Source organism: Dendronephthya gigantea, unplaced genomic scaffold (genome assembly GCF_004324835.1).
Source record: "Dendronephthya gigantea isolate DGI-Jeju-01 unplaced genomic scaffold, DenGig_1.0 000061F, whole genome shotgun sequence".
Taxonomy (NCBI): domain Eukaryota; kingdom Metazoa; phylum Cnidaria; class Anthozoa; order Malacalcyonacea; family Nephtheidae; genus Dendronephthya; species Dendronephthya gigantea.
Window position 1 is genome coordinate 71,335 of NW_021163071.1, and position 24,280 is coordinate 95,614.

At 36.8% G+C, this 24,280-nt stretch overlaps 4 protein-coding genes across 5 annotated transcripts; 3 read left to right on the forward strand and 1 right to left on the reverse strand.

The window, feature by feature from the left end:
* The first annotated feature begins 382 nt into the window (after positions 1-382).
* Positions 383-5,586, forward strand: LOC114530326. Its single transcript, XM_028551937.1, has 4 exons — positions 383-677; positions 1,175-1,474; positions 2,804-3,031; positions 5,209-5,586. Exons 1-4 carry the CDS (start codon positions 554-556, stop codon positions 5,418-5,420), a joined length of 864 nt encoding a protein of 287 aa, XP_028407738.1. The 5' UTR covers positions 383-553; the 3' UTR covers positions 5,421-5,586.
* A 329-nt stretch (positions 5,587-5,915) lies between these two features.
* On the forward strand, positions 5,916-10,811 carry LOC114530228. The gene is made up of 7 exons (XM_028551812.1): positions 5,916-6,338; positions 6,445-6,768; positions 6,967-7,124; positions 7,443-7,996; positions 8,463-9,046; positions 9,388-9,753; positions 10,437-10,811. The coding sequence occupies exons 1-7, from the start codon at positions 5,985-5,987 to the stop codon at positions 10,716-10,718; spliced, it is 2,622 nt and encodes an 873-aa protein (XP_028407613.1). The 5' UTR covers positions 5,916-5,984; the 3' UTR covers positions 10,719-10,811.
* Positions 10,779-12,357, reverse strand: LOC114530230 (28S ribosomal protein S2, mitochondrial-like). The gene is made up of 4 exons (XM_028551813.1): positions 12,310-12,357; positions 12,068-12,211; positions 11,460-11,659; positions 10,779-11,386 (listed from the first exon to the last, which is right to left on the reverse strand). Exons 1-4 carry the CDS (start codon positions 12,335-12,337, stop codon positions 10,958-10,960), a joined length of 801 nt encoding a protein of 266 aa, XP_028407614.1. The 5' UTR covers positions 12,338-12,357; the 3' UTR covers positions 10,779-10,957.
* Positions 12,358-12,418: 61 nt separating this feature from the next.
* LOC114530227 (rab GTPase-activating protein 1-like) lies at positions 12,419-23,453 on the forward strand. 2 transcript variants are annotated; one of them, XM_028551810.1, is made up of 22 exons: positions 12,419-12,591; positions 13,706-14,795; positions 15,112-15,162; positions 15,621-15,805; positions 16,448-16,514; positions 16,603-16,705; positions 16,833-16,999; positions 17,224-17,332; positions 17,568-17,734; positions 18,057-18,155; positions 18,685-18,795; positions 19,120-19,194; positions 19,446-19,571; positions 19,802-19,945; positions 20,041-20,082; positions 20,242-20,370; positions 20,616-20,708; positions 20,820-20,930; positions 21,331-21,435; positions 21,785-21,868; positions 22,009-22,080; positions 22,471-23,453. In XM_028551810.1, the coding sequence occupies exons 2-22, from the start codon at positions 13,767-13,769 to the stop codon at positions 22,750-22,752; spliced, it is 3,351 nt and encodes a 1,116-aa protein (XP_028407611.1). In that variant the 5' UTR covers positions 12,419-12,591; positions 13,706-13,766; the 3' UTR covers positions 22,753-23,453. The 2 variants fall into 2 exon arrangements, with proteins under 2 accessions (XP_028407611.1, XP_028407612.1); XM_028551811.1 differs by lacking the exon at positions 12,419-12,591 and adding an exon at positions 12,744-12,760.
* Positions 23,454-24,280: the final 827 nt, after the last annotated feature.

A 24,280-nucleotide genomic window follows, 5' to 3' on the forward strand; every position in this document is an offset into this window, starting at 1 on the left:
AACTAGGAAAATGTCTGGGAAAATGTCAACAAAATACAAATCGCATTAAAACTTCCACTGCTATAGCCTACTGCCTACCCAGAATGCCTTTCCTCATACCTTTCGTAACTACTGCGGAAGGAAGGTGAAGTGGCGTCTGAGTTTTGTCCTGAATAAAACTACTGCTGTCTAAATTGCGATGCGGTTGTATACAGCTACTGCGGTGCTGAAAAAGCACTTCATACTATATTTTGTAGCGGCAATACAGGACTGTCAAAACAGTAATTTGCATTTGCGTATATTAGCATGTTAAACAAGATTTGAACCAATGAGCTTTGCCCCATATTGAAAGCCAGCTGGACACGAGATGTCGTTTGAGATAGACTTCAAAGTCTATTGTTCATGCAGGCCAAAACACAAGGAAGAAGAGAGTTTTTTAAATTTGGCGTCCTCTGCACAGCGAAGTTCAGTTGCAAAATTCAAACACGCCGTTTCTTGCAGATTTGTCAAGTTGGTATATTTCTGAGCCAGAGCTCTTGAAAGTTTGGATTTATTTATACGGCCTTCTGTCTTAATGCCCACCCGATCATACGGTCTTTTCTATGTTATGGGTTCGTTCTTGGAAAAATTGAGAATTTACTTCGAGAAAATGAACCAAGGAGAGGCAAATGAAAATAAGATGGGAACAAAAACTTCAGGTAAATAGTGGCTGTGCTTAATTTTAGCATCTCTTGCAGTATATCGGCTAGTATTATTTCAAGAAGTTACATGGAGCTTATACATGTCAAAAGAGATGAATAATTAATGCTAGACCAAACCATACAAAAACATTGACATTGGGAAAATGTCTTCAGCCGCGTTAAAAAAAGATAAAATTGATCTTTCTTTGCAGCCAAAGAGAGCTGACAAATGTCCCATACTTGGAATTTCGGGGATTGAGAATACTCACTATGATACTTTTCGTTCACTAGAATATATTTTAATCTCATTAAAATATTCAGTCTGGCGGTTTTCACAATTTAAAAAAAAAGGCAAATTGATCTGTGGTTTTATAATAATAAGCTTCGCGACCTCAACGAGACTACAGCGCTGGTTTGTATAAATGGCACTACAGCCTTAGGCTTCCGGAGGCTTGTTTCCAATGAAAGATGAACTAAGGGCAATTAGAGTTCTATTCTGTAATTTTCATCTCTAGAACGGAAAGAAAGCGAACGGAAGAATCAGGCTGAAGCTAGGACGCGGGAGAACAAAGCGAACGACGACGTTTCAGCGACGAAACCTGCCAAGAAGCGGACACGTCCTACACTGGAAGAAATGAAAGAGGCAAAGGAAAAGATGGCAAGCCTTGAAGAACAAATTGCATCACAGAAACGGATGATGGATGAGCATCAGGGAAAGATGATGATGTTGGAAGAGGTGATCAGACAACAATGTTTGGTCATAAAAGAAAATGATGATAAATACACTTATGATCAGTTAGCAAAGGCAGCACCAGGTTGGTATTGTTATATCTGAACTTTTTATAGCAATTTCGTACAGTAGTGCATGATAAACCTCATACGGCCAAAAATCGTGAACCATGGTCCGTCTATAGGTAAGTAATCTGGAAAGTGCTGCCACTTCCCGAGAGCTTTTAGCACATTTGGAAAGAATATATGTACGGAATTTTGCAAACTTTAAACCCATTTATTTATTTATGTATTTAACTACATATTTGATCAAGTCTTCACGGCAGGATCCCAACAACAAGAAGCCATAATAAGTAAATAAGTAAGATGAAAAAATGATATATGCCATTAAACCTCGGATGTGTGAAACAATGAAATGCAGACTGCAATATGGAAACATGTGGACGATAAGCACTTCAAAGCTTATAACATATTATCTATATCAGTAGATTATGGCGGGCTATTATGTACATTACATAGTTATTCCCTCACGTGGTGTCGGCGCTGATTCAATTTTGCAAGATTCCACATGCCCTCTCAAAGAGACGGGAGTGGAGAAAACCCTGGGTGCGAGGTTGGGGTTTTGCTTTTTAGTTTGGGAGTAGGATTTAATCTCGACTAAATCTCGGCTAGAGAATCCCAGATGCAAATAATGAAATGTCTCGTGACACTAATTTGACCGATTAACGGTCATGTTATTCACATTTTAAAATTAAAGAATTTTGGCAAAAATCGTTTCGTTTCGAAAGGTTTTTTCAATAAAAATTTCGAAAGGTTATATTTTCAAACAAAATTTCGAAAGGTTTAGTTGGAATATCAAAACTATCAATGCTAACTAATTTCCCTAAATACGAGGCTACGAGCAACCAAACAACTTCAGGAAGATTTCTTATAATAACAATTAGAGAAAGATAAACTGTGCAGCAATTCAAATATTCAATTTAGCGTCAAACGTGTTTCTATACTCGAAGAAGATACTTTAAAATTCATCTTTGATTGAACGTCCTTCATGAACACAAACCAGAAATACCTCGTTGAAAGCAGCCACTGCATGGCATATCTCTTCAGTGAAACAAGGCATAGTTAGTTAAAAGCATTGTTTACCATTGTGACGCAATAGAAGAAGTATTTCTAAAGAAATGCAAATAACTCATTCCCGCATACCTCATTTACATACCGTTGCGATAAATGTATATTTACGTGTGTCATATTCTGTTTCATCAGTTCGGTCCCCAGCTGAACTCGACTAATTAACGAGATTATTTATTGATATACGAAGCTGCAACCAAGCTAGATTATTATGTATGTTCCTTACTTGTAGTACACACACAATTCGCCTAGCATCGAGCACTATAACGTCTATATCTTGTTTATAGACACACAGACACTTTGGGATCGAATTGAGAACCAATTGAGCTCGATGATTGAAAAGAAAGCTTACGATAGCGGTGACGATACCTCATTGGCGAAGATTAAGCATCAGTTTGATGCCCAGTGTTTGCAGTTACAAGAACAAGGACAATGTATTAAAAAGCATGAAGAACAATTTGAAGATCAACTGGCGAGAATCGAGATGATGCGAGAAATGTTAGATGAAAATTCAAGTAAGTTTTCAAAGTAGAATACTAACTAGGATCATATAATAAAATATTTATTAGTATATCGCGTAGTTGCCAGATTGTCCCCTATCTTTTATTAGAGTACACTTGCCCTTGTTTTAGTCATGCTTAGGGACATTGTATATTGTTTTTCATATTTGGTTTTATACTCTAAAAAATGAAAGGTGAGATTTCACACGTTCCGTTATAATAGATTGCATGGTCAGTTATAGGTATATGACGTTCTTCCACAATTTCAAAATTCATGCACGCGTTTAAACTACCTATAACTATACTGTACATGATACCCTAAACTTTCGTAGCAATACTGCACTATGTAAATTGTAATTGTTTTCAAGTAATAGTTGCATTCCTTGACGTGAAACCGGGTTTTAACTGACTTCTGACGTGATTATTAAAAGGCCTTACATTAAGGCTGCTTCGTAAGAGCAGATGGAATACTATACATATATAATTCCCTTATTATGGCGTATATATTTCGTTTCATATGAATGTGGCATTTCTACAGTTTGGCTTTCGTGCGTACAGCCACAGATGCGTACAAAAAAAACAGTAAAAAGCTGCCTTGATTCCATGAGGGCTTTTTCTTTGGCAAAATACAGGCTAAATTGTTCGCCCGTTTGTTCTGACTTTGTGCAGTCAGCTAGAGGGGATTTATTAAAGTGGTCAGTAAATTTGGAAAGAAACAGGTGAAATATCTCGAATTTTCCCGAAGAAAAACTACGAAACAAGAGCTTTTCACTTTACATTATCGCAATAAAAAATTGAAAAGGTATGCTTTCATTTGAAACAGTCTGCATGTCATGCTGATAACGTGTATTCGTTTGTGAAAGGTACTATTCAATATCAGTCTTAGTCTTGTGTTAAAATTACAAGTTATGAAAATGCGCCGACAAGTCAAATGTACTGTATTTACGATAACTTAAAGTAAAATTAAAGTTTAATTATTTTTCAATGCACAAATCACCGTTTAACACTCCTTCAAGCACTTATAAGTTATCATGAAGGAAGTTAATTCGATACACCAAGAAATAACAAAAGCTCGACCAAAAATAGACTTGGTATTTTAACCTTTCGAGGGAGGTTAGATTAATAGCATTTTATAGCCTCTTGGAATCATTTACACACGATTGTCGGGTTATCACTGAGAGGGTGCAAAAATCCAGATGAGCCTTTACAAAAGATGTTTGACAGTTTGTGAAAGTTAATGCCACTCAGAAAGCAGAATTAAAAAATTTCTTGTCATTTAAAATTTATCTCCATTCCAAAGCCATCATGATAAAGGGAATCATGATAAAGTGAACTATGAAAAAACCTAAATATGTATTCTCAATCCTATTTGGTTAATCCCACTAGCGACTTTCAAAAACCCAGTATTACGTTGTATTGACATTGTTATTTCTCACTTCAGTGCAATTTTTATTCATAAGCAAAGCTAGAAAATGACATCTATGTCAAGGCATATTAATTATTTAACTTTTTACGGCAATAATATTACAACGAAGTAATAAAATGGAACTAAAACCTTGGCAATTACAATTACAGCCAATTACAGCCAATTAACTCATCAATAAGTATAGTTCTTGGGCATGGTCCAAGAGCAAACATGATGACGTTTTTTCTATACACAGAAACGGATTTTGCTGCTGAACTACTACGGTCTATTTATAAATTTATCTCTATAGTGTGTCCGGGTTTAATAAATTTTTGGCTTTTGACCTCAAATGCGTCAACGAATCCCCAGGGTGCTTGTAATATCGAAGTTTATTTTGTTAAGAAATACTGCCAACAGTATAAACAAGCAGAACCAGTAAAATCTGAGAGCAAAGTCCTAAATCCACGCAGCACCGGTGACCTTTTACCAAGCTCGTTTTCTTTTCCTGAACTGATATTAGCCTCATGAATTGAAATTTGAAAAACGTTTATTAATATTTCCTTTTCTTTTCCACTCTAATATTTTCTTTTCTTTTCTACTCTGAAAAGCATTCTCGTCTTAAAGTCCCGAGAACGAAAGTCATCCTCCCCTCCTTGCCATGTTGTTTCAAATTCAAAGTCGTATAATTCTGTCAGATCATAGTCGCTTATTAGCCGTAAGTTACCCCATACGTAATACTGTACCATAGGTACCTCGAAAACCATCGACATCGTCGTTATTTTCCTAGATCAAACTGGTAAAGAGAGTAGTGTGCGTGTAATTTTGGAAGATCACGAGAAAAGATTGAATGCTTTGGAAGACCGAATGGCTATCTATGAGAAGCAAGTAGAGAAACGTCTTGCTGAACAACATCAATTGTTGATTTTCACTTGGCTTGGATTGATAACAACATTTGTGCTATGTTTTGCAATTGTTTGCTCTTGCTGCTGGTTTAGATAAAACGCGAGAGAACCGTTCCCACTTCTAATGCTGTTCGTGCAATGTTAAATAATTCTAAAAATGTTAACATTTCACACCTTTTAGCATCGGTACTACATATGTCGTATTATCTCACATATCAGTCGTGCGCCTCTCAGGGGGGGTGGTTAGTTCAGGGTAATTAAAGGTTTGGAGCTAAAATAGCTAATATAAGTTACAATAGAATTTAAAATGAAAATTGCTTATACATAATACATTAATATCTTCATCACTTCTTCATGTAAATATTTAGAACAGATTCATCATCATTTAACCCAATAGTAATATACTAATGCGATAATAAATATGATATAAAAAATTCAATTTTCTTAAAAAAATATATTAGATTGATTATTTATGATTAAGAGAAGCGTCACATTGATCATCTGAAGATTTCTATAAAACCTTTCTTTTTAAAATTTAATCGTATGGTTTGGGTTAGCTGTGGTTTGCTGTTGCTAAGCGATGATACAAAACTAATATGGCGGACTAAAACTACACTTTTTACCAGATTTTGAACGCTTTGAAATTGCCTTCTTCTAAAAAATGAGCTTTGATATTGCGAGTGGACTTTACGAGAATAAACCTAGAAAGAAGAAGGCTCAACGCCTTTCTATTTACGACAGACAGCGCGAAGAGGAGACGATAAGAAATGCGGCAAATCGTGGTTACTTACGGCGAATGACAGTTGAATTTTTGAACGACACTGCAGGCTTAGATGACCGCGACTTGCCAACTTTAGGCTATTTAAATGTGTCCTCGCAACAGCTCAGTTCCCTGGGGGCCCTAGAGATGTGTATCAGTTTAAGAATATGTATATTACCTGGCAACTATATAACAGAGTTTGATGCATTGGCGGGGTGTTCAAACTTATGGGCCTTGGATCTGCACGGAAATCAGGTGTGAAACTAGTATTGATCTGTGCTGTGAAACATCATGTACTTTATAGAGATTTAGGCTAGGATAAAATTTGTTTACTACTTCTTTAATTAAAATACTGTTTCAGATAAAAAGAGTCCCTGGATGTGATTTCTGGAGTGCTTTGAGCCAACTTCAGATTGTTTTTCTTCATGATAATGGGATTGCTAAACTTGAGACCATTCGTATTCTGAGTTCCTCTTCCTCTTTGCTGATTCTCACATTATATGACACTCCACTGAGTTTAAAGAAAAACTATCGTCATCATGTGGTCAATGGTATATGGTCCTTGAAAGCACTGGATTCTCATGTTATATCAGATGAAGAGATCATCGAGGACTCAACAATGCCTGATAAATTTTCTGCATTACATAAAAATTTTAAAGTAGACCTCACACACACTTTAAAAAAGGTATATATTATATTCTTTGAGACACCAACCTGACACAGGATATCCTTCCAACATTAAAAATATCTTTTTAGAACCTCAGACCCATATCTCAACAGCATACTTTTATAGAATACTATCTACACTTTAATACTACTTTTGAAAAGTCTTTCAATGAACATTATGGGTCAAACACAACGTATGCAAATTTTATTTGTTTAGGAGTCTTCATTGCAAACAGCTGTCAGACAAATGGAAGAGCTTAGAGCTAAAGTAAACAAAATTCAAAGTAAACATTCTCCAGTTTTGTTAATCCAAAAAACTTTTAGAATGTTTGCCATTCGAAAAAGATATAAATATCTTATGGCCACAAGAGTTTGGTAAGTCAGTAGAGAAGAATTATTGCAGGCCTTCAATATTGCATGTACATGCAGAGACATATTGCATGTTAAAATGTGTTTATTCATTTGTTTAAAGGCATTTTTACAGTCCCTTAACCCAGTCACCCAGGCTATTCCCCTTTTAAACTAAATTCAAAAGTAGAAAACTTATGATGAATATTTCTAGTTTTATATTCAATTTAAAGGGGGAATGATTCATCCCTGTTACAAGATTTTTGAATACGAACGAAGAATACGATCTTCCATAAGGTAACCCTGTGTGCACGTTTTAAGATAATTTTCAACTTATTTTTTTAGGGCTGCAACATCAATCCAGAGATTCTATCGCTTTCATAAAGGTATTCAAAGAACTGGGGAAGACGTCTTTCCACCTCCAACTTCGCCGTTCATTCCCCCCGTTTCCGACATATATGCAGACTACACTAACAGACAATCTGAAGACGGTTCCTGGGGGTTAAGTCAACACGATAGTAGTGGTTCATCTAAGAAGACCCAACGCAGTCGAATGAAAGTGGAGAATCTCAGTGTACAAGAAGGAGAATCTTCAAGCACTCTCAGAAATAGCAAAATATCCACAGAAAGTGCTGAGCGGAGTAAAGTCTCTATAACTTCGTACGATCTTAGTACTGTGAACCTTTTGGAGGGTGTTAATTCTACCCCAAGATCTTCATTCACTCGTGAGCAAAGCTATCATGGTTCAATTGGGCAAAGAAGCTCTTTAGAAGCTCCCCAGAAGAAGGTCACAAGACGTATGACGATTGATTTGCACAAACTTGAATCATCAGCGATCGGAACAATTGAGAGCGCAACATGTGAGCTCACAGTTGATAGTTCTCTCGGCCTTGGACTAGGTAATTGGAGAATAATTTATTTTTCTGCCTGGTTTAAAATATAGCTAGAAAACTAAGAAGCGTGGATTTCCTTTTGTTGTGGAATCATGTATCAGTGTTTCCTGGTTCGTTTGTCTATAAAACTGGTTAGAAAGCAACAGGGCTTTTAAAACAAATGGAAACGAGTCGCAATTTACTTTGAGTGCATTTTTTTTTCGAGATCCAATTAATCAGACGTGTCAGAAACGTAACGCACGCAACTATATCAAATAAGGGTTCTATTTCGAGTGATTTTCCGTCTTATTGAGACTATTGGTAGGTGAGGCCCTAATTACTTCCCAAAGAATCATTACAAAAAAGCAATGTTTCCTGGTTCGCCCATCATTGGGATGGTACATTAGAGGTTATGATTTTTTTTATCTGTGCACCTGTTCAGTCTATTAAAAGCGTTAAGACGATGTTTACAAATTATTATTTTTTTTACTAGACAAAAAGTCGAAGTCGGCCAAAGAAACGAAAAGCAAAACGACTGTAAATGTTTCCAACGACGGAGAAATCATTTTGATCGAGCAGCGACAAAGAGGTGAGAAGGAAGAATCTGATGCACTTCATAAGCGTCGTTTGAAGCCGGAAATGGTCGGAAAATATCGCACTGTCCGTGTATTCCTTGGAGACATGGTGGAGTCAAAAGGGAAGAACGAAGTTGTTACAGAATTCCACGAAGATGGAACGTCAGGTTTCCGTCTACAAGGTGAAGTGCCACCAAAACAGAGAAACGAACCTGTTGCTGAAATGTTATTGTCGAAAAGGGAGATGGGCGAAGACGTACGAAGGTCGCTTCGGCAATTCCGTCGGAAACCGACGGAAAAACGGAAGAAGCCTGACGAGAGTATAAAACTGAATAATGATCAGAAATTGTTCTTACGTACACACGGTACTATGGGACTGGCGTGTCTTCGAGCCGTCCATCAGGCGTACATGGACCGAGCTCGAGCACAGAAACTAGCTAAGTTGAACTCGCGTGTTAATGAAATGAAAGAAAGGCGTGAATTGGGAGTTGAGAGACTTCAGGTAGTGTTTTGTGCGAAGAAAGTGTTTTTGTTAAGGCGGATTTCCACTTACAGCGAAATCGTTCGCTGGCGAAATATTTGCATATTTTCTTTTGAATTGAGAGCACTCAAGTCGCACTAATTTATTTATGCTGTTTAAATTCAAAAGAAAATATGCTAATATTTCGCTTGCGAACGATTTCGCTTTAAGTGGAAATCCGCCTTTAAGAAACCAGGGGTTGCACAGAAACTTAGTTAACATTTAACTACACAGTGCCATTTAGCCCGTAATCACACTTGTGTTTGTACCACTAGAAACTATACAACTAGAGAGAAACATCGTTTTCTTTTATTTCAATGTAGACTTTGAAACAAGAATACCAGGAGACCGTTATGAGAGAGCGCATACGCGATGGGGTGAAAGTTGCCGATACCTTGCGTGAGAACGAAGCAAGACAAAACGAAGAGCGTCGGAAAGTTTCGGAACAACGACAAGTGGCGATGGTTGAAGATCGCATACGGCAATCTCATTTAGCTTTTGCGCGCGAATTTGCCTGCCAGCAGAACTCAGTTTCCCAGGCTTTGCGAAATCATGATCACGCTGAGGCGAAAAAAGAACAGGCGAAAAAAAAGACGGACATCGTGCGATCTGAACGGCAGAATAATTCAGAGAAACGGGCGTTAGTTAAAAGATATATGGAACATCGCAGGTTAATGAATCAAGTTGAGGTGAGCTCTAAACTGATACCTCTACATAGAAATTTGAATCGGTAATTTTAGGCTAGAGTAATTTAGGAATGCGCTAATGACGTGCGGGGTGACGTCATCATCAAATCATTTGTGGTTACTGATTAGATCGGCCGGAAAATTCGTTAAAATTAACACATGGGACAGACACAGTGAAATATTATTAAGTTGGTTATTATGGATTTTACTTGTTTTACCGGTTTATTGTTCGTTACAAATGCCAAATTATTTTTGCAACATCCATGAAACGTGAGCGTCCACGATCGCATAAAAGATGGATGTACATTTTCCTTGAATCAGTTGAATGTTGTAGTCGAAAGTTCTTAGAGAAGTGATTGATGCCATTTGAAGAACTGGCATGAAACATTTTTTGTTGTTAACCAGTGGCGTGGTCAAACTGATTTTATCCCGCTATGTAAATTTCGAGTTATTATAATTATTCCTTTCTTTAGAAATTTATTGTTTTCACAGTCAATGAACACGAAAATATTAGCATATCAGGACAAATCGTCAGGCTGGCTACGCTACTGTTGTTAGCATGTCCTTTGGTCCCGTCGTTAATAAACATATGCTTAAGATGTATATATACCAACATCTCTTCCCTGACTTAGGTTATCACTATCAGTTCCTTAAACCCACCCAACATAATACTTTGATTTTTTTAGATGGAGAAGACCAAGGAAGACATCAACATTAGATTACTGGAGAATGCAGAGAAACATTTCATGGAGGTTACAGCAAACATGCAGCAATACAAAGCAAAACAGTCTAAAGGGAATGAATTTTACCCTTTACCACCTTTAAATGCACCTAATCGTGACACTCCCTTGGCGGTTCTGACTCCTGCCATGGTTAGCCAATGGGAGGAATGTTTACAGCGAGATAGCAATCAATTAGACGATGAATTTTCTATCAGTAATTCTGTTAACATTTTGAAATGTGATTAAAACAGGAATGCAGAAATGGTAAATTGGTAATGATAATAAAATAAAATAATTTTTGCATACCCAATGAGTTGAGTTTTACTAATGAAAACAATGGTAAGTTCCTTTGTTGGATTGGCAAGTATTTTTTTAATTACTAGTCAAATAAAAGGAGAGTTTGATCTGTGCCACCTATAAATTACCTAGAAGATAAACCTTCTACTTTCAAAAATATTGAAAACCCTGCATACCTAGTACTTTATTTAAGTTTCATTTAAACTATCTCTGTACTCTTTTGCATTAAGAATTGCTTCCTTAAACAGTTTACAATAAAGTTCCATTGCTGAAGGAGTATCATCATTTCCTGGTATTGGATACATTATCAACCTGGGATCACAATCGCTATCAACAATACCAATACTAGGAATGTTGCATTGTGCTGCTTCCTTGATGGGTGGCGCACCTCGCCCAAACATTGGTATATTCATGAATACAACCAAATCTGGTAAACGGGTGGTGTCTAGTAATATGTTAGAGTTTGTAAATGTCCCAATGTTCCACTGTCTTGTTATGAAGTATTCGCCAGCATCACGAGCGGTTTGTTGTACCAGTTCTTCAAATTGTGGATGAGTGCTGACAAAGAGGATTACCCCATTGCGGTAGGTAATGTGTGACATCACATTAAGTGCCAGCTAAAAATAGGCAAGGTATAAAACTGATGAGTATTACACTGTGGGTGTGTATGGATTCATGTCAATGACTTACGTTTAGATGCATTGATGTTTTATCAAGATCTATGATATGAAATCTCTCTCTTGATCCATACAGGTAAGGTTTCATAAAGGGATTCCAGCATCCCTCATGATGACCAAGGTGAACATTAGCATTTAGCAAATCACGGACAGTAAAAAGTTTTGAAACTTGGAAGAAATCTGGATCTTGTAATGGTTCATCTTGATGATTCACTGTAGAAGTGGAATGAAATAATTTGTCAGGCCTCTCCTGGAAAGGCTTTGGTTGGCTTGGGGTATACCTCACCAAAGAACTATGACCTTCTTAGGCCTAAATGTATTAGCTATGAGACCCTTCACGAAAAAGATGTTCTGGATTAAGGATGTTCGCATGATCCAATTTTGTTGGATCCAATTCACATCTGACATATTAAGTCTGTTCATAATAAAGCACACTACATTGATTTCAGTCCATTTCCTGTCCATATATATGGCTATAAAATAGACTACAAAACATCAAATTAGATGCAATAGAATTGGATGGGGTGAACAAGACATTGGTAGTGAAATATTCTTATGAGTGGGAAGAAACTTTGAGGGAAATATACTCCTTGGTCATCACTGTCAACAAAAACAACCAACCTTCATTTTGCTTATCTTTTGACGATCTAGATTGTCCCACACTTGCGCAACTTCTGAAACTTTGACATTTAAAGTGTGAGGGTACCCCTCTGAAGGCTTTGATGATCCTTGCTCTCCCTACCCAAATTTGACATTTATACAACCCTATATCAAGGAAAAGGTTTTAAATACAAACTACTTCAAACTACGGCCCACTATTCAATGATCCACCGTTTAAAACTAAAAATATTGCCTAAACTTACTAAAAATGCTTGATTTAAAAATTTCCATTCTTGCAATGCGCTAGTTGGTATCAACTCTGGGTGCGTACACCGCTGTGTGTTGATCAATTGGCTCAGGTTGGAAGCAGCTTGTTGTTTTTTTGCTCGATATTGCAAGAAACTCTCATTTCTTTCAAATCATCCTGTTCGTTGATACTTCTTACGCTTGAGAGGAAGGAAAAAATAATTTTGTAAAGACAAAAGGAAGAGAACTGTGCATCAAAATAAATGAATATGTGTTTGGCTTTCTTGTATTAAATATTAGTAAGTATCTTATATCTACTCAGAGTCTCAGCCATTCATGTGATGGTGCTTGGAGGTTCTTAGGAACGATAACTGACGGTCTGACAATGAAGCGGTGATTCAGTGTAGTTTAAATATTTGTTTAAAACTTTCGTGAAATGTGGCTTGAGATATTTTATACAAGAAGGAAGTACGTTTAAGTCCATTTTCATTAACATCGGCACGTTTTATTTTGCTTTGATTTCATTTGAGTAGAATATTTTATAATTCACTGTATTTTTTGTTAATTATTGTACTGTATTAAAGGATCTTAAACAAATAAGTATTCATCCAATTTTCAGTCACATGTCCCTGTCTATTAAAGTCATAAATAACTACAACATTCAATGACTTTGTTTTCCTTCTGAGAAAAAGGCCAATAAAAAAGATTTCCAGATTGCAGATGTTTCATAGTCCCATGTGAACTTACCAGCTGATTTAGCTTCTGCAATTCTATGAATAAAAAGGAAATTATTGCAGAAAAATACTGTAAATTATATAACATAGACTGATTGTCTTCAGGTTCTCTGTGACTTTAACTAAAGGCATTAGGTTTGTCAGTGCAATAGTATAATGCAATTTATATTGCCAGCTGCAGTGACATTTAAGACATCTGGTTTTCATTATCTTTATAAAATTGCTAAGGAAAAAGGGGGGGGGGGGGGGGGGTTAAATATGACTAGTTTAATATGTTGATCTTAGGTTATGTTTTAACTTTTATTTCCAATTTTCATTTCATATACATTTGAAATTCAATCCTCGGTTATTTCAGCTCCATTTTTTGCATATATACATTATTAGAATTTCTAGCTGTAGAATGAGTTCTGAAAGTGTAAATGAGTTATCTGGAGCTCCTGCAATGTGAAAATGATAATCCCTAATTGAGGTCTACAAATTTAGGAAAATTGCTATGTTGACTTGAATGTGAGGTCAGTGAGAGTCATCCAAGGGCACAGTCCTCCTACCTTGCCAACCCTTTTCACTTTCCCATTATTCGGTGATCAAGAAATTGGTTAAAAGGTCCCTATGGCATTGGTAATTAGCATTTAAGCTATTAAAGGTTTTTTAAGTATCACAAATTTTCCTTTTATATTAGTTAAGAAAACTGCTTACAAAGAACGATCTGGTGATAACAATGGTCTAATCATTATAAAACCATGAGCAGTTCAGAGAACACAGACAATCAAACCCCCCAAGCCTTGGAAAAAGAACCTACAGAAAACCCAGAGATCCTTTCTGTGCAGCAGAAACATGATGTCTCAACGCCTGAAGCTAAGAGCGATGACTCCATTGGGAGTGAAGCACCATCAAGGGAACCTGAATTTGAGATGCTAAATCCTGGTGATTTAGATGAAGGGGAATCTGCACCTTTAACAAAATCTGGTGCCAGTAGTCTTGGTAGCTTCACAGAGGTTGAATCTCTGCCTCTATCCCCGGGAGTTGAAATGACAACAGAACATTCAGACTTGAAAAAGCTTCTTCATGAAGCTGGTCGAGAGAGTGGAGAGAGTTCAAATGAAACAGATGAACACACAACCCCCCCTGATATTGAAAACAATAAAGAGCCACATGAAGAAAGATCTGAGGATACCTTGGAGGAAACTTCAAGTAAACTTCAGTTCAAGGAAACTTCATTTATTAAGACGGAAACAAAAACAGAAAAAGAGATATTGACTTCAAAGCATGCTACAAAATCTGAGAATGATTCAGAAGCTAATACTGGACAGGCTGAAAAGCCTAAACAAAACAAATCAGGTGCTAAAGGGTCAAACAAAACAGAAGGGAAACAATGGGAAAAGAGACATAGTCATGAGTTATCAGATCTTTCACAAGTTTCAGATGAAAGCAATGTCACATTATTTAGCAGTATAACCTATCTTGGTTCATCCACTGTCAACGCACCAGTCAGTGATGTTGAGTTGAAGCGCACTATGTCAGTACTTAAACAGCAAAGTAGAGTCACAATTGATATTGTGCTATCTGTTGGAGCATCCTTCAATAGAGCGGTTAAGCTTCTTGACCCTCATAGTAAAACAGTAATTGCAACATACCAGCTGCAGAAGATCCTGTTCTGTGGTCGTGGTGATGATGATGGCAATGAAGCTGACTGCTTTGCATTTAATACCTGTCATGGAAGCGCGGATATTTTTCATTGCCATGCTTTTCGCTGCCTTGAAAACGGTGTGGTGAGTAACAATCTATTTCTTGGGATGTTGATACACTTTCATTACAATTGACAGTGCCCTTCCGCTGGCGAGAAAAGTAGGCAGTCATCAGTTGGGGCACACTGCATTGCCAATGTTTACTGTTGTTGTGACTTTTTTCTGAAGTAATCTTCTTCAGTAACTATACCCACAATTCCTTGTCAAGTGTAGGTAGCATATAGTTAATTCTGATCATTTTCCACGTGGAAACAACTCTCAAAAACATAGGAAGGTTGGTGGATCCAAACATTTTAATGACGAGAAAAAATATTTTTCATTTTTTATTTTAAACTTCTAGGCAGCGAAAATTTTGACAAGATTTGCACAGTCATTCAGAAATAAACAAAAGGTAGGGATTCCTTTGTGTATTGTGATTGGAAATGAACTCCTCCTTCTTTATAAAACCCCTCATTTTTTCAAGCAAAGTAATTGAAAAAACCACCGCTTATACTGAATCCTTCGATCTTGATGCTAAACGGCCTTTGAATAAACATCTCGGGGCTACTGTACATTTTAAAATACACTAACACATAATTCTTTAGTTCATTTACTGGCAGTACATTACCACTAGCTGGCACTGACATATTTCCATTAGATCGTGGTCCAAGTAAAGCACATCCTCTGCTAGTGTCTAGGCGGTTTTTCGTTCAAACTAAACTTTTCCCTCAATCGTTTCGATTGTCTGAAACTAGCTGAAGCAGGTCCACTTAACCGATCCCAATTGAAAAAGAATATTTTTTTGTTAGAAATTTGTATTTGTTTTAGTAAATTAACGCTGGCGTTTATCTTGATTTTTATTATACACAGTTGCAAACCGATTCTGGTCTTGTCTACAAGTTTGATCTGGTCTTTGATATATTGGAAGATGATGGAAAAGGAGCTTATGCTTCAGTTCCCAGGGACAAAACTTGCTTCAAGCTAAAACGTGATGTTCATAAACAGATCAATATACAACTGCATCAACTGTCAAATAGATTGCTTATCTTAGAAAGGTGAGAATCATTATTTAAACTTCGTTTCCTGAGAGAGACATTGAGGTACGCTGAGGAGTTCTGCAGTCTTAATAGACTAATAAGATCACTAAGGTATATACGATACAAGATCTGTTCTAACCTCTCCGCCGACAAGTGTAGCACGTACCTAAAGCTTAGGGGTGCTTTTGCTTTTGTCTGACTAAAGGGCGTGGTCAATTACTAAAAGTGCAAGCAGGAATACCTAGGCTCAGGTTGATAAGGGGGGGGGCTGGTAATGGCGGTGGTAATAACCTTACACAGCGTCTATGTCGTCTATGTGCAACATCAAGAAAAACTTGAGCATCTAAAAAAATAGGATATTGCCCAAATACACATATTGTGTTTTATTACTGCCATTCTAATACGATGTGATCTCATTCTATCCCTGGATACGCGGGAGGGTCATCCTGATTTGACCCCTAATGTCTGCTGCATCTGTATGTAATGATAGAAAGGAGTATGTAATGATAGAAAAAAGTTTTGTCCAACAGCTATAACTAATTGCTGACATTACATTTTTGGTTGTATTCCAGTGTCACTGGAATGACGATAATTCTGTAATAGAGTTGGATTACATATCGGTTCTCCAAGAAATCATCATTTGGAATTTTCTTTTTTTAGGTGCTTTGGTCTTTTGATTTGTCCGGGTCGAAATGTCACACAATCTGACATGAATTTATTGGAAAAGGTAGGTGGAGATTTCACGAAGAATTTACTGAGGGTAACTGAGCGTCAAGATATATTTGCTTATTCATTACTGCTGATCACGTGTTTAGGTAACCATGGAAAATTTGGACAATGGACGAACATACGTCATTACGGGAAACTGGGACCCAGAGAGAGAGGATACATTGGTGTTGAATACCGAGACTAAAAAAGGTTACCATTTTTTTCTTTTTGATTTTAAGTAACGTTTTGTAGCCCAAAGCAGTGTCAATCAATACAGTGGGACTAATTGAGCAACATATTTTAATGTTTCTTGAGTTATATTGTGGAGATTTTTTAGATTTTATAGTTTACATGACAGTCGCAGTCGACTTCGTGGTATCTGGCATCAGTGAACCAGTACGTTTTATCAAAGAGGTTGGAGTAAAAGTTTATCCTTACAATGAAAGATTCTGGAATCCTAGTCGTCCAAAGATCAAGGAACAGTATACACTCGAGTTGAAATTGGTATGTTTAAATACTTTGACGTAGGTCTTGTCAGATAGTGGTCTAAATTAGCCTGTTATTTTGACATTTTTAAAAAAATTTCATAGATTTCATAGGGATTTCATAGAAACTCTTAGTGTATGGGACTTTTTGGAGTGAGTCATTTCTCCCATTGAATCTTTTTCATTCTGTCCTCTGACTCTGCTTGCTTGGTCCTATGATGATTGAGTGACTGCTTTTCACAGGCAAAAGATGAAAAGGAGAATGAGAAATCGTACGAAGTATTGAGTCTTCAATGTTCCACCCAGCAAGAATTTAAAGAAATATTAACATCACATACTGACAAAATTGAAGGTATTAAATGCGATTGAATGCGACTTTTGTTAGTTGTGAACGAGCGAATTATGTATGAATGTTTCTGATTTTGTATGCGTCGAGTGTCTGTCTGAACTTTCGTGTTACTCATCCACTCATTTACATCGATTTGAAGAACTTCAGATGTAGACGAATCTTTAGAAGCGATTGTAACTGGAAGTGAAACTAGTCTTCTCTTCTTGTGGCAAATGCAAGATTATGTTTTCATTTTCAGATGATGATGTGGAAGAAGATGAAGATGATGAACCATTGATGTCTGGATCTGGTGATGTGACACGTGAATGTTCCGAAGAACAACTCGATAATTGGTCTGTGATTATGATCAAGTGGAAAGATGTTAAATCTCGTCCAAAACAAGTGAAATCATTGATACGTAAACAGGTAAAGTGCTTTTGCCTTATATAATAGATTATATGGATACAATTATTGTACCTTCCCTGATAATAATTTTGCCTCAGTCATGGTGTGATTCCAGTATTCACGAAGTTTTCTCTAAGTAGCTGGCCTTCAGAACTGACAGGTTCTTCAAAACTGACAGGTTCTAAGCAAGTTCATCACATCATTTCCGATCAAATGTCATCCTAAAAGTGACCAAGTCAACTAAAGGACACCACACCACTGAAAATATTATATTTAAACAGTAAACTTATTGTATTGTTTATGAACTAATGAAAGGGTCTAAATTCAAAGATGTTCCATATAGGGTGTCCCAGAACCATTGAGAGCGAAAGTCTGGCAGATGCTGGTTGGCTTGGAGGATACAAATTATTTAGTTGAAAGTTACAAAGATCTTATTAGAAGGGTAAGAATATACCTTTCTAGAAAGGATTATCGCAACTGAGATTGAACCCAAAAACTATCATACCAACCAAACTTGAGAGTCTGTTGTATGTAGTTTAGTAGCTGCATGGGGCCGGTTGTAATAAAACTCTTTAACTGCATTTTGCATAGAGGGTAAATCAATTATTATTCTAGAGGTTGAAAGGGTTCTAATTTCGAGTGGAATTATACACACTTAAAATTCAAGCCAGGAACAGTTGATGGAAAAATAGGTCGTCAACTGTTCCTTGCTTGAATTTGAAGTGTGTATAATTCCACTCGAAATTAAGACTCTTTGAACCTCTAGAATTTACATTTTGCATTGTTAAATCCTAGTTAACTCAGAAATACACGACTCTGGTTGACCGTTTCTGTCCTTAACTGCAGTTAAAAGTTAACTACTTTTATACAACTGCCCCCCCCCCCGGTGTTTTCGTGCAGCAGATAACTTTATAAAATCATGCGTACATCCGAGTGAGATAATGTAATGTCAATTTTTTTCGTTCAAACAGGAATCTCCAAATGAGCAAGTGATACAATGGGATATCCATCGAACATTTCCTGGACACGACTATTTCAGAACCAGCGGAGAAGGACAAGAGAATCTTCAAAAGATTTGTCGGGTATTCCCCTTTAGTAGATATATCCTTGTGCGATGATGTTCCTATAGCCTTTTCTATCCGTTTAGAGAAGGAGTTAGAGATCCCGGGGGGATCCCGGGAGGGGAGGTGTGTAACTACCTGTACCCGAGGTGAAATGGTGCAAACTAATTTCGCGTTGAGTCTTCAAGTTCTCTCAAAAGGCCTTGGGGAGGAACTGGAAACAAGGCGAGATGCTCTCCATTTAGGGTTTTGGTGGAGTAAATGTTCTTAAAAAGGCCCCTCCCCCACACTAGGTATAGCTATACGTCATTTGCATACATCATTGGACAATAATCTTTTTTCTAGGCATACTCAGTGTACGATGATGAAGTTGGTTATTGTCAAGGAATGTCGTTTCTTGCCGCAGTGCTCTTGCTACATGTACGTGTTTATCGTCATTCAGTTATTTCCTTTGTAGATCTCATACACGTCGAGTGCCATCTCTAAAATACATCCACAAACATATTTTTAAAAAGGGCGCAAAAATTGCCCGAGTCTGACGACTGCGAGACCAAAGGATGCTTCCGCATTGCGCGAGCAATGTATAGGCCCGTTTACACTTGCGATTTTTGCTGCAATTTTCTCCTTTTGATAGATGCGAATGAGTGAAAATAATCTTATCCCTTTTTTAGCTCCCTGAGGAACAAGCGTTTGCCGTTTTCGTGAAGATCATGTACGATTTCAGTCATAGAGATTTGTTTCTAAATGGATTTGAAAAGTTGAACGAGAGATTTTTTGTGTTGGAAAGAATCACGGAGGTATGAGAAACGTGGTGTTATATATAATAAGGGTTTGCTACCAGCTTATTTATTATAGCTGAAACAACTGGCTAAAACATTTACATACAAGAAGCTCACTGAAGGAAAACAGTTTTGGACTGTGCCTGTGGTAACACGTAATGCCTATAATTGCCATTGCATGAGGAGTGACTCTCATGCAATGGAACTATTTGAAGAAGGTTTAATAACGGTGCGATAATCTTTGTTAGGAGTTTCTACCAGATCTTCACAGTCATTTTCTTGAAAACAATGTTGAACCTCACATGTTCTGCTCCCAGTGGTTCTTGACGTTGTTCACCGCGAAATTTCCGTTGCCTTTAGTCTACCGGATTATGGATCTATATCTTAGCGAGGTGCGTGTCTGTTTTTATACGTAGTTCCTTGCCAGAAACATGTTCATTTTGTCATCCGGGAGTTGTTTACTCTGAGTTCTATCTCAATATTTTAGGGTAAACACACTATTTACCAAATCGCCACAGCACTGTTAAAGGTATGGTATATATAGAATTATATATGCTATATTTCTAAATGCAAGGTACAGTTACTTTGGCCAGCCTATGATTTTCTTTTATTACCGTATTATTACCGCAATAAGAAGGTAGCAGTTCGACTTTACTAAACATTTTTTGGTATGCTCCTGGTGTTGTAGGTTGCTAAGAAAGACCTGTTACAACTCAGTTTCGAAGGAATGTTGAAATATTTCCGTGTTTCTCTACCAAGACGATTTATCAGCGAGGAAGAGCAAAATAACTTCATGAACGTGATTCTCTCCTACAAAGTAACGTTTGTGGTTTATTTTATCAAATTTTATTATGTTTTTTATGCTTTACCGCGTTGCCCAGTATGCGTTGTCATTGCATGGGTGCTGCGTTTGTGCAAAGGTTCCAATGGATCGTATACCATTGCCGCCGGTGAATTACGAAGTCTAGCACTTGGAGCACTTGGAGTGAAATATCTGCGAGTCTAAAATACGTAAGAAAGTTGAGCAAAATATTTAGGAATACTATGGTTATTTTTATTCAGGCTGTTGTAAGAAAATTGAAGAGATATGAAGACTTGTATGAACTAAAGAAAGAGAGGGAAAAAGAAAACGAGGACCCAGTCCTACGATTACAAGTAAGCGCGCAGTTGATAAAAACGTTAGCACATCAGCGAAATCTGGTAAATACTTGTACTAAAGACTCGAGCAATACTTTTTTGTATCTTCAACGTTGTTTTACCTCTCAGCGTGAAAACCGGCAGTTAATGTTGGCAAACATCAGAATTGAACAGGAAAACGATGCACTTGCCTATGAACTGGTCACGACCAAGGTTTCATTACGAGCAAAACTTGACGAGGTTAGTTACTAGTGGCTTTACGTTAAGATAACCACGTATTACGACTAATGTCAATTTTTCCTGTTGAAGCTAGAAAATATGGCTCCACCACCTCATTAATTTTCTTGTTGAACTTGGAGAAACGTAGCTTCCACCTTCACTTCTTCATTCTTCCGTTTCGAACTTGGGAAATACAAGTTCCACCTTCACTTCTTTATTCTTCCCTATGGAACTTGGGAAATACAGCTTCTACCTTCACTTTTCTATTTACTCTTTTTGAACTTGAAAAATATACAGCTTCCATCGTCACTTCCTCATATTTTCTTGTTGAATTTGAAAAATAAAGCCTCACCCATCACCTTGATTTTTTTGGAGATTTACCATCCAGTCTAGTAAAATTTCTTTCCTAATTTTCTCCAAGGCTGAAGAGCACGCCGAGGATTATTTACGAGAATTAGAAATCCTGCAAAAGAAAGTTCCAGAACTACAAGATGAAAATTTGAAGTTTCGCGCCGACGGAAATCATGTAAGAGACTGTTCATATGATGCAATTCTCTTCCTTACGTAATCTCTCCAAATAAAGTAATGTGATTCGCTCATTCCTGTATTCTTTTTAATCTGATTTATTAAAAAATTTTATAACAAGCTTTCGACACATGATAGTATCCCCATGCAAACACGACATTATCACAAAATATAGTCACCCTCCGACAGGCACTATTGGTTGGTACTGTTGCTGAGAATTTTTGGCTAGAAAATATTTATTATTCGAATTTTTACCAAGTGAGAAAAAAAGATGAGCTCCCCATCATCAATAATAAGCCCACACTCCGCTTTACCGCCAGAGTTGTCAAAAAGCTTATTTTTGTTTATAGGTTAAAGAATTATTACGTAAGAAAGTTGAGGAAAGTGAAGAAATGAGACGACGTTATGAATCTCTCATTGAAGAATATAAAAAGGTATAAAAGGGTTATAGGATTAGAGAAGGGGTTAGGGGACGGGGTGTTAGGGTTGTTTTTTGTGTATAGGTATATATTGAAGTCTGTTCGGGCACATATTTGATGATGAGATGTTCCATGCTTTTTTTTTGTCAAACCAGATTTGCTCGCAACTTGACGAACGGAGTGAAGAACTCAAATCAAATTTGGAAAAAGAGTTGCGTGAAATTAAAGTAAGAAACTCGATATTACTCCATTGATAAAAGTAAGGTTTGCAGTCAGCAGTAAGTAGGTATTCAGCAATAATGATACTGCATTACCTCCATTTCCGTACAATGTCTTCAACATAGCCCGCCCCTTACATATACCGAACGCAATTCATCAGACCGACGTGAATTTTCCAGTTTATGTTTGATTGATTACTTAACAATATAGTACATTTTGACTTAACAATAGTCCATAGCCAAAAAAGCGATGTCTTTAAACGTTGGCTACGTTTTTCTTTTTACTTTAAAAGCATTAACAATCAACAAATAAAAACTGAGTAATAAAGATTAAGTATAATAAAGTTCGATCGAGTCGAATTACCCGTCTAACTTAGGCATTAATATAATAAATTTCAGAAAAGGATCGGTTCGTGTACGAACTGTTCACGACTGTTCACGGGTGATGGCGAAGAATTGCCCGGTAACACATTCAAACCCAGTGTAAAAATTGAGGATGCGGACCAACGTATGAAAGAACTCGAGCTAGAATTAGCTCAAACTAAACTGTCGTTGGTCGAAGCTGAATGTAATGTCCAGGACTTAGAACATCGTTTGTCCAGTTATATGTCGGCAGTGGCTGCCGAGGAAAGTAAGCCTTGGTTTAGGAGGTCCAAGTTAGGAACGCCAGCGAAAAAATGACGTATGTTGTTATATAGGGTGATTGTACGATAAGCATAGTTAGCAGTATAGATAGATGTGTCTATTTTAGAATATATGGGTGATTGTGGAATATTTTTTCTGATTGTGGGATATACGAGTTTATTGTAGGCGTTAATTGATGATACAATAATAAGATTTCATATTAGGTACAGGAGCTATCAAATGATATTATGATTTCTAATCACTGTCTGTATAGATAGGTATAGATAAGGTTATCGTTGCATTTCTCTTCCGGACCCGGTCGTGTGAAGGCTTGGTAGCCACCGATAGTAATTTTTAACTGTTACAGAATGTTGAAGAAGTTATAAAAATTATATACAGAAATGAAGGAAACAGAAAAATACAAATTTAAGAATACCGAAGTTTAACGGTTTTACCATGCAAATTTTGGACTATTTTGACTATAGCAAATTAAAAAACATTATCCGGTGAATGTCGCTATCCTGCTTTCGTTCGTACCACTGGTCCCTGTTCCCTGTCTGTTGTGAAGAGTATATAGTTGGTATTTCACCGATCAAATGAACATCTTCAAAGACTATCGGTTGGCCTCAAAATTTAGGCGTTTGCATTAATTGCATGTAAGTAGCTAAAAAACTATAAAAGCTACCTCCTCAGGTAAAGTGTACCTAATTCATAAAAAGTTGAATATACCACGTTAACTTACGACGTGCAATAATAGCTGAGATATCACTATCGATATAATATAGTTTAAAATGAAGTTTGACGAATGCGAAAATTTGGGGGTGGGAGGGAAACACGGCAAATTTTGCGATTGCCTATTATAATAATTAATTTGCGAGTTTCTCACGTGATACTAAACGAAAATTTTCGTGCTATATCAAATTTGAAGTGATATGCTTTTCTGGATTCGGTAATGTTTTGGAAGAACTGGAGTTTTTTTTTCGGTATGCCGGAGATGATGGAATATTTCAGAAACTTTAGTTTAAATATTAATAACACTTTATTAAAAAGTAATTGTAAATGGTTTGCGCTGTTGAGGGTATAAAAGTACTAATAATTAAGACAACGAGTCTTGGAATTAAGATGAAATACTACTACATGAACTAAAATATTACCAAATACCTGCTTTAATGCCCTGATGCATGACTGCATGATTACTGTAAAGGTCTCAGTATTAACCATTGTTCATAAGTAATCTGTAGAGATTATATTTAATCTCTATATGTATGCTATTCACTCAGTTACGTACTGACTTCCTTGCAATTGGAGGAAAAGAAAAACCTGCAGGAAATTCTGCTTGGAGCTCTCAATATATATCTTGCATGGTGCGAAGTTAAGGTGAGAAATTTCAACTTCAGATTTCAAAACTATTAATGCGTCTGTACCAAAAGCCATTCAAAGCCATTCATTCACTAAATCAAAGTTATTTCATTTCTATATATACTTTGTTTTTTTGAATTTTAAAAGGTATTTTGATAGGGAAGCATGCATTGATATTTCACGTGAACGTTCATACTTGTTATGTTTAGTTTGATCTTACAGTATA

Bases quoted from the DNA above. Each gene is read 5' to 3' on its own strand.
- LOC114530230 (XM_028551813.1), bottom strand. From the start codon at position 12,337: ATGGAAATTTTTAAATCAAGCATTTTTA. The intron at 12,212-12,309 runs GTAAGTTTAGGC...TCCTTGATATAG, and splicing joins TTTTAAATCAAGCATTTTTA to GGTTGTATAAATGTCAAATT. The intron at 11,387-11,459 runs GTAAGTCATTGA...GCCTATTTTTAG, and splicing joins AAACATCAATGCATCTAAAC to CTGGCACTTAATGTGATGTC.
- LOC114530228 (XM_028551812.1), top strand. From the start codon at position 5,985: ATGAGCTTTGATATTGCGAGTGGACTTTACGAGAATAAACCTAGAAAG. The intron at 6,339-6,444 runs GTGTGAAACTAG...ATACTGTTTCAG, and splicing joins TGGATCTGCACGGAAATCAG to ATAAAAAGAGTCCCTGGATG. The intron at 9,754-10,436 runs GTGAGCTCTAAA...TGATTTTTTTAG, and splicing joins GGTTAATGAATCAAGTTGAG to ATGGAGAAGACCAAGGAAGA.
- LOC114530326 (XM_028551937.1), top strand. From the start codon at position 554: ATGCCCACCCGATCATACGGTCTTTTCTATGTTATGGGTTCGTTCTTG. The intron at 1,475-2,803 runs GTTGGTATTGTT...TCTTGTTTATAG, and splicing joins GTTAGCAAAGGCAGCACCAG to ACACACAGACACTTTGGGAT. The intron at 3,032-5,208 runs GTAAGTTTTCAA...TTATTTTCCTAG, and splicing joins AATGTTAGATGAAAATTCAA to ATCAAACTGGTAAAGAGAGT.
- LOC114530227 (XM_028551810.1), top strand. From the start codon at position 13,767: ATGAGCAGTTCAGAGAACACAGACAATCAAACCCCCCAAGCCTTGGAA. The intron at 21,436-21,784 runs GTAAGAGACTGT...TTTTGTTTATAG, and splicing joins TTCGCGCCGACGGAAATCAT to GTTAAAGAATTATTACGTAA. The intron at 21,869-22,008 runs GTATAAAAGGGT...TTGTCAAACCAG, and splicing joins TCATTGAAGAATATAAAAAG to ATTTGCTCGCAACTTGACGA.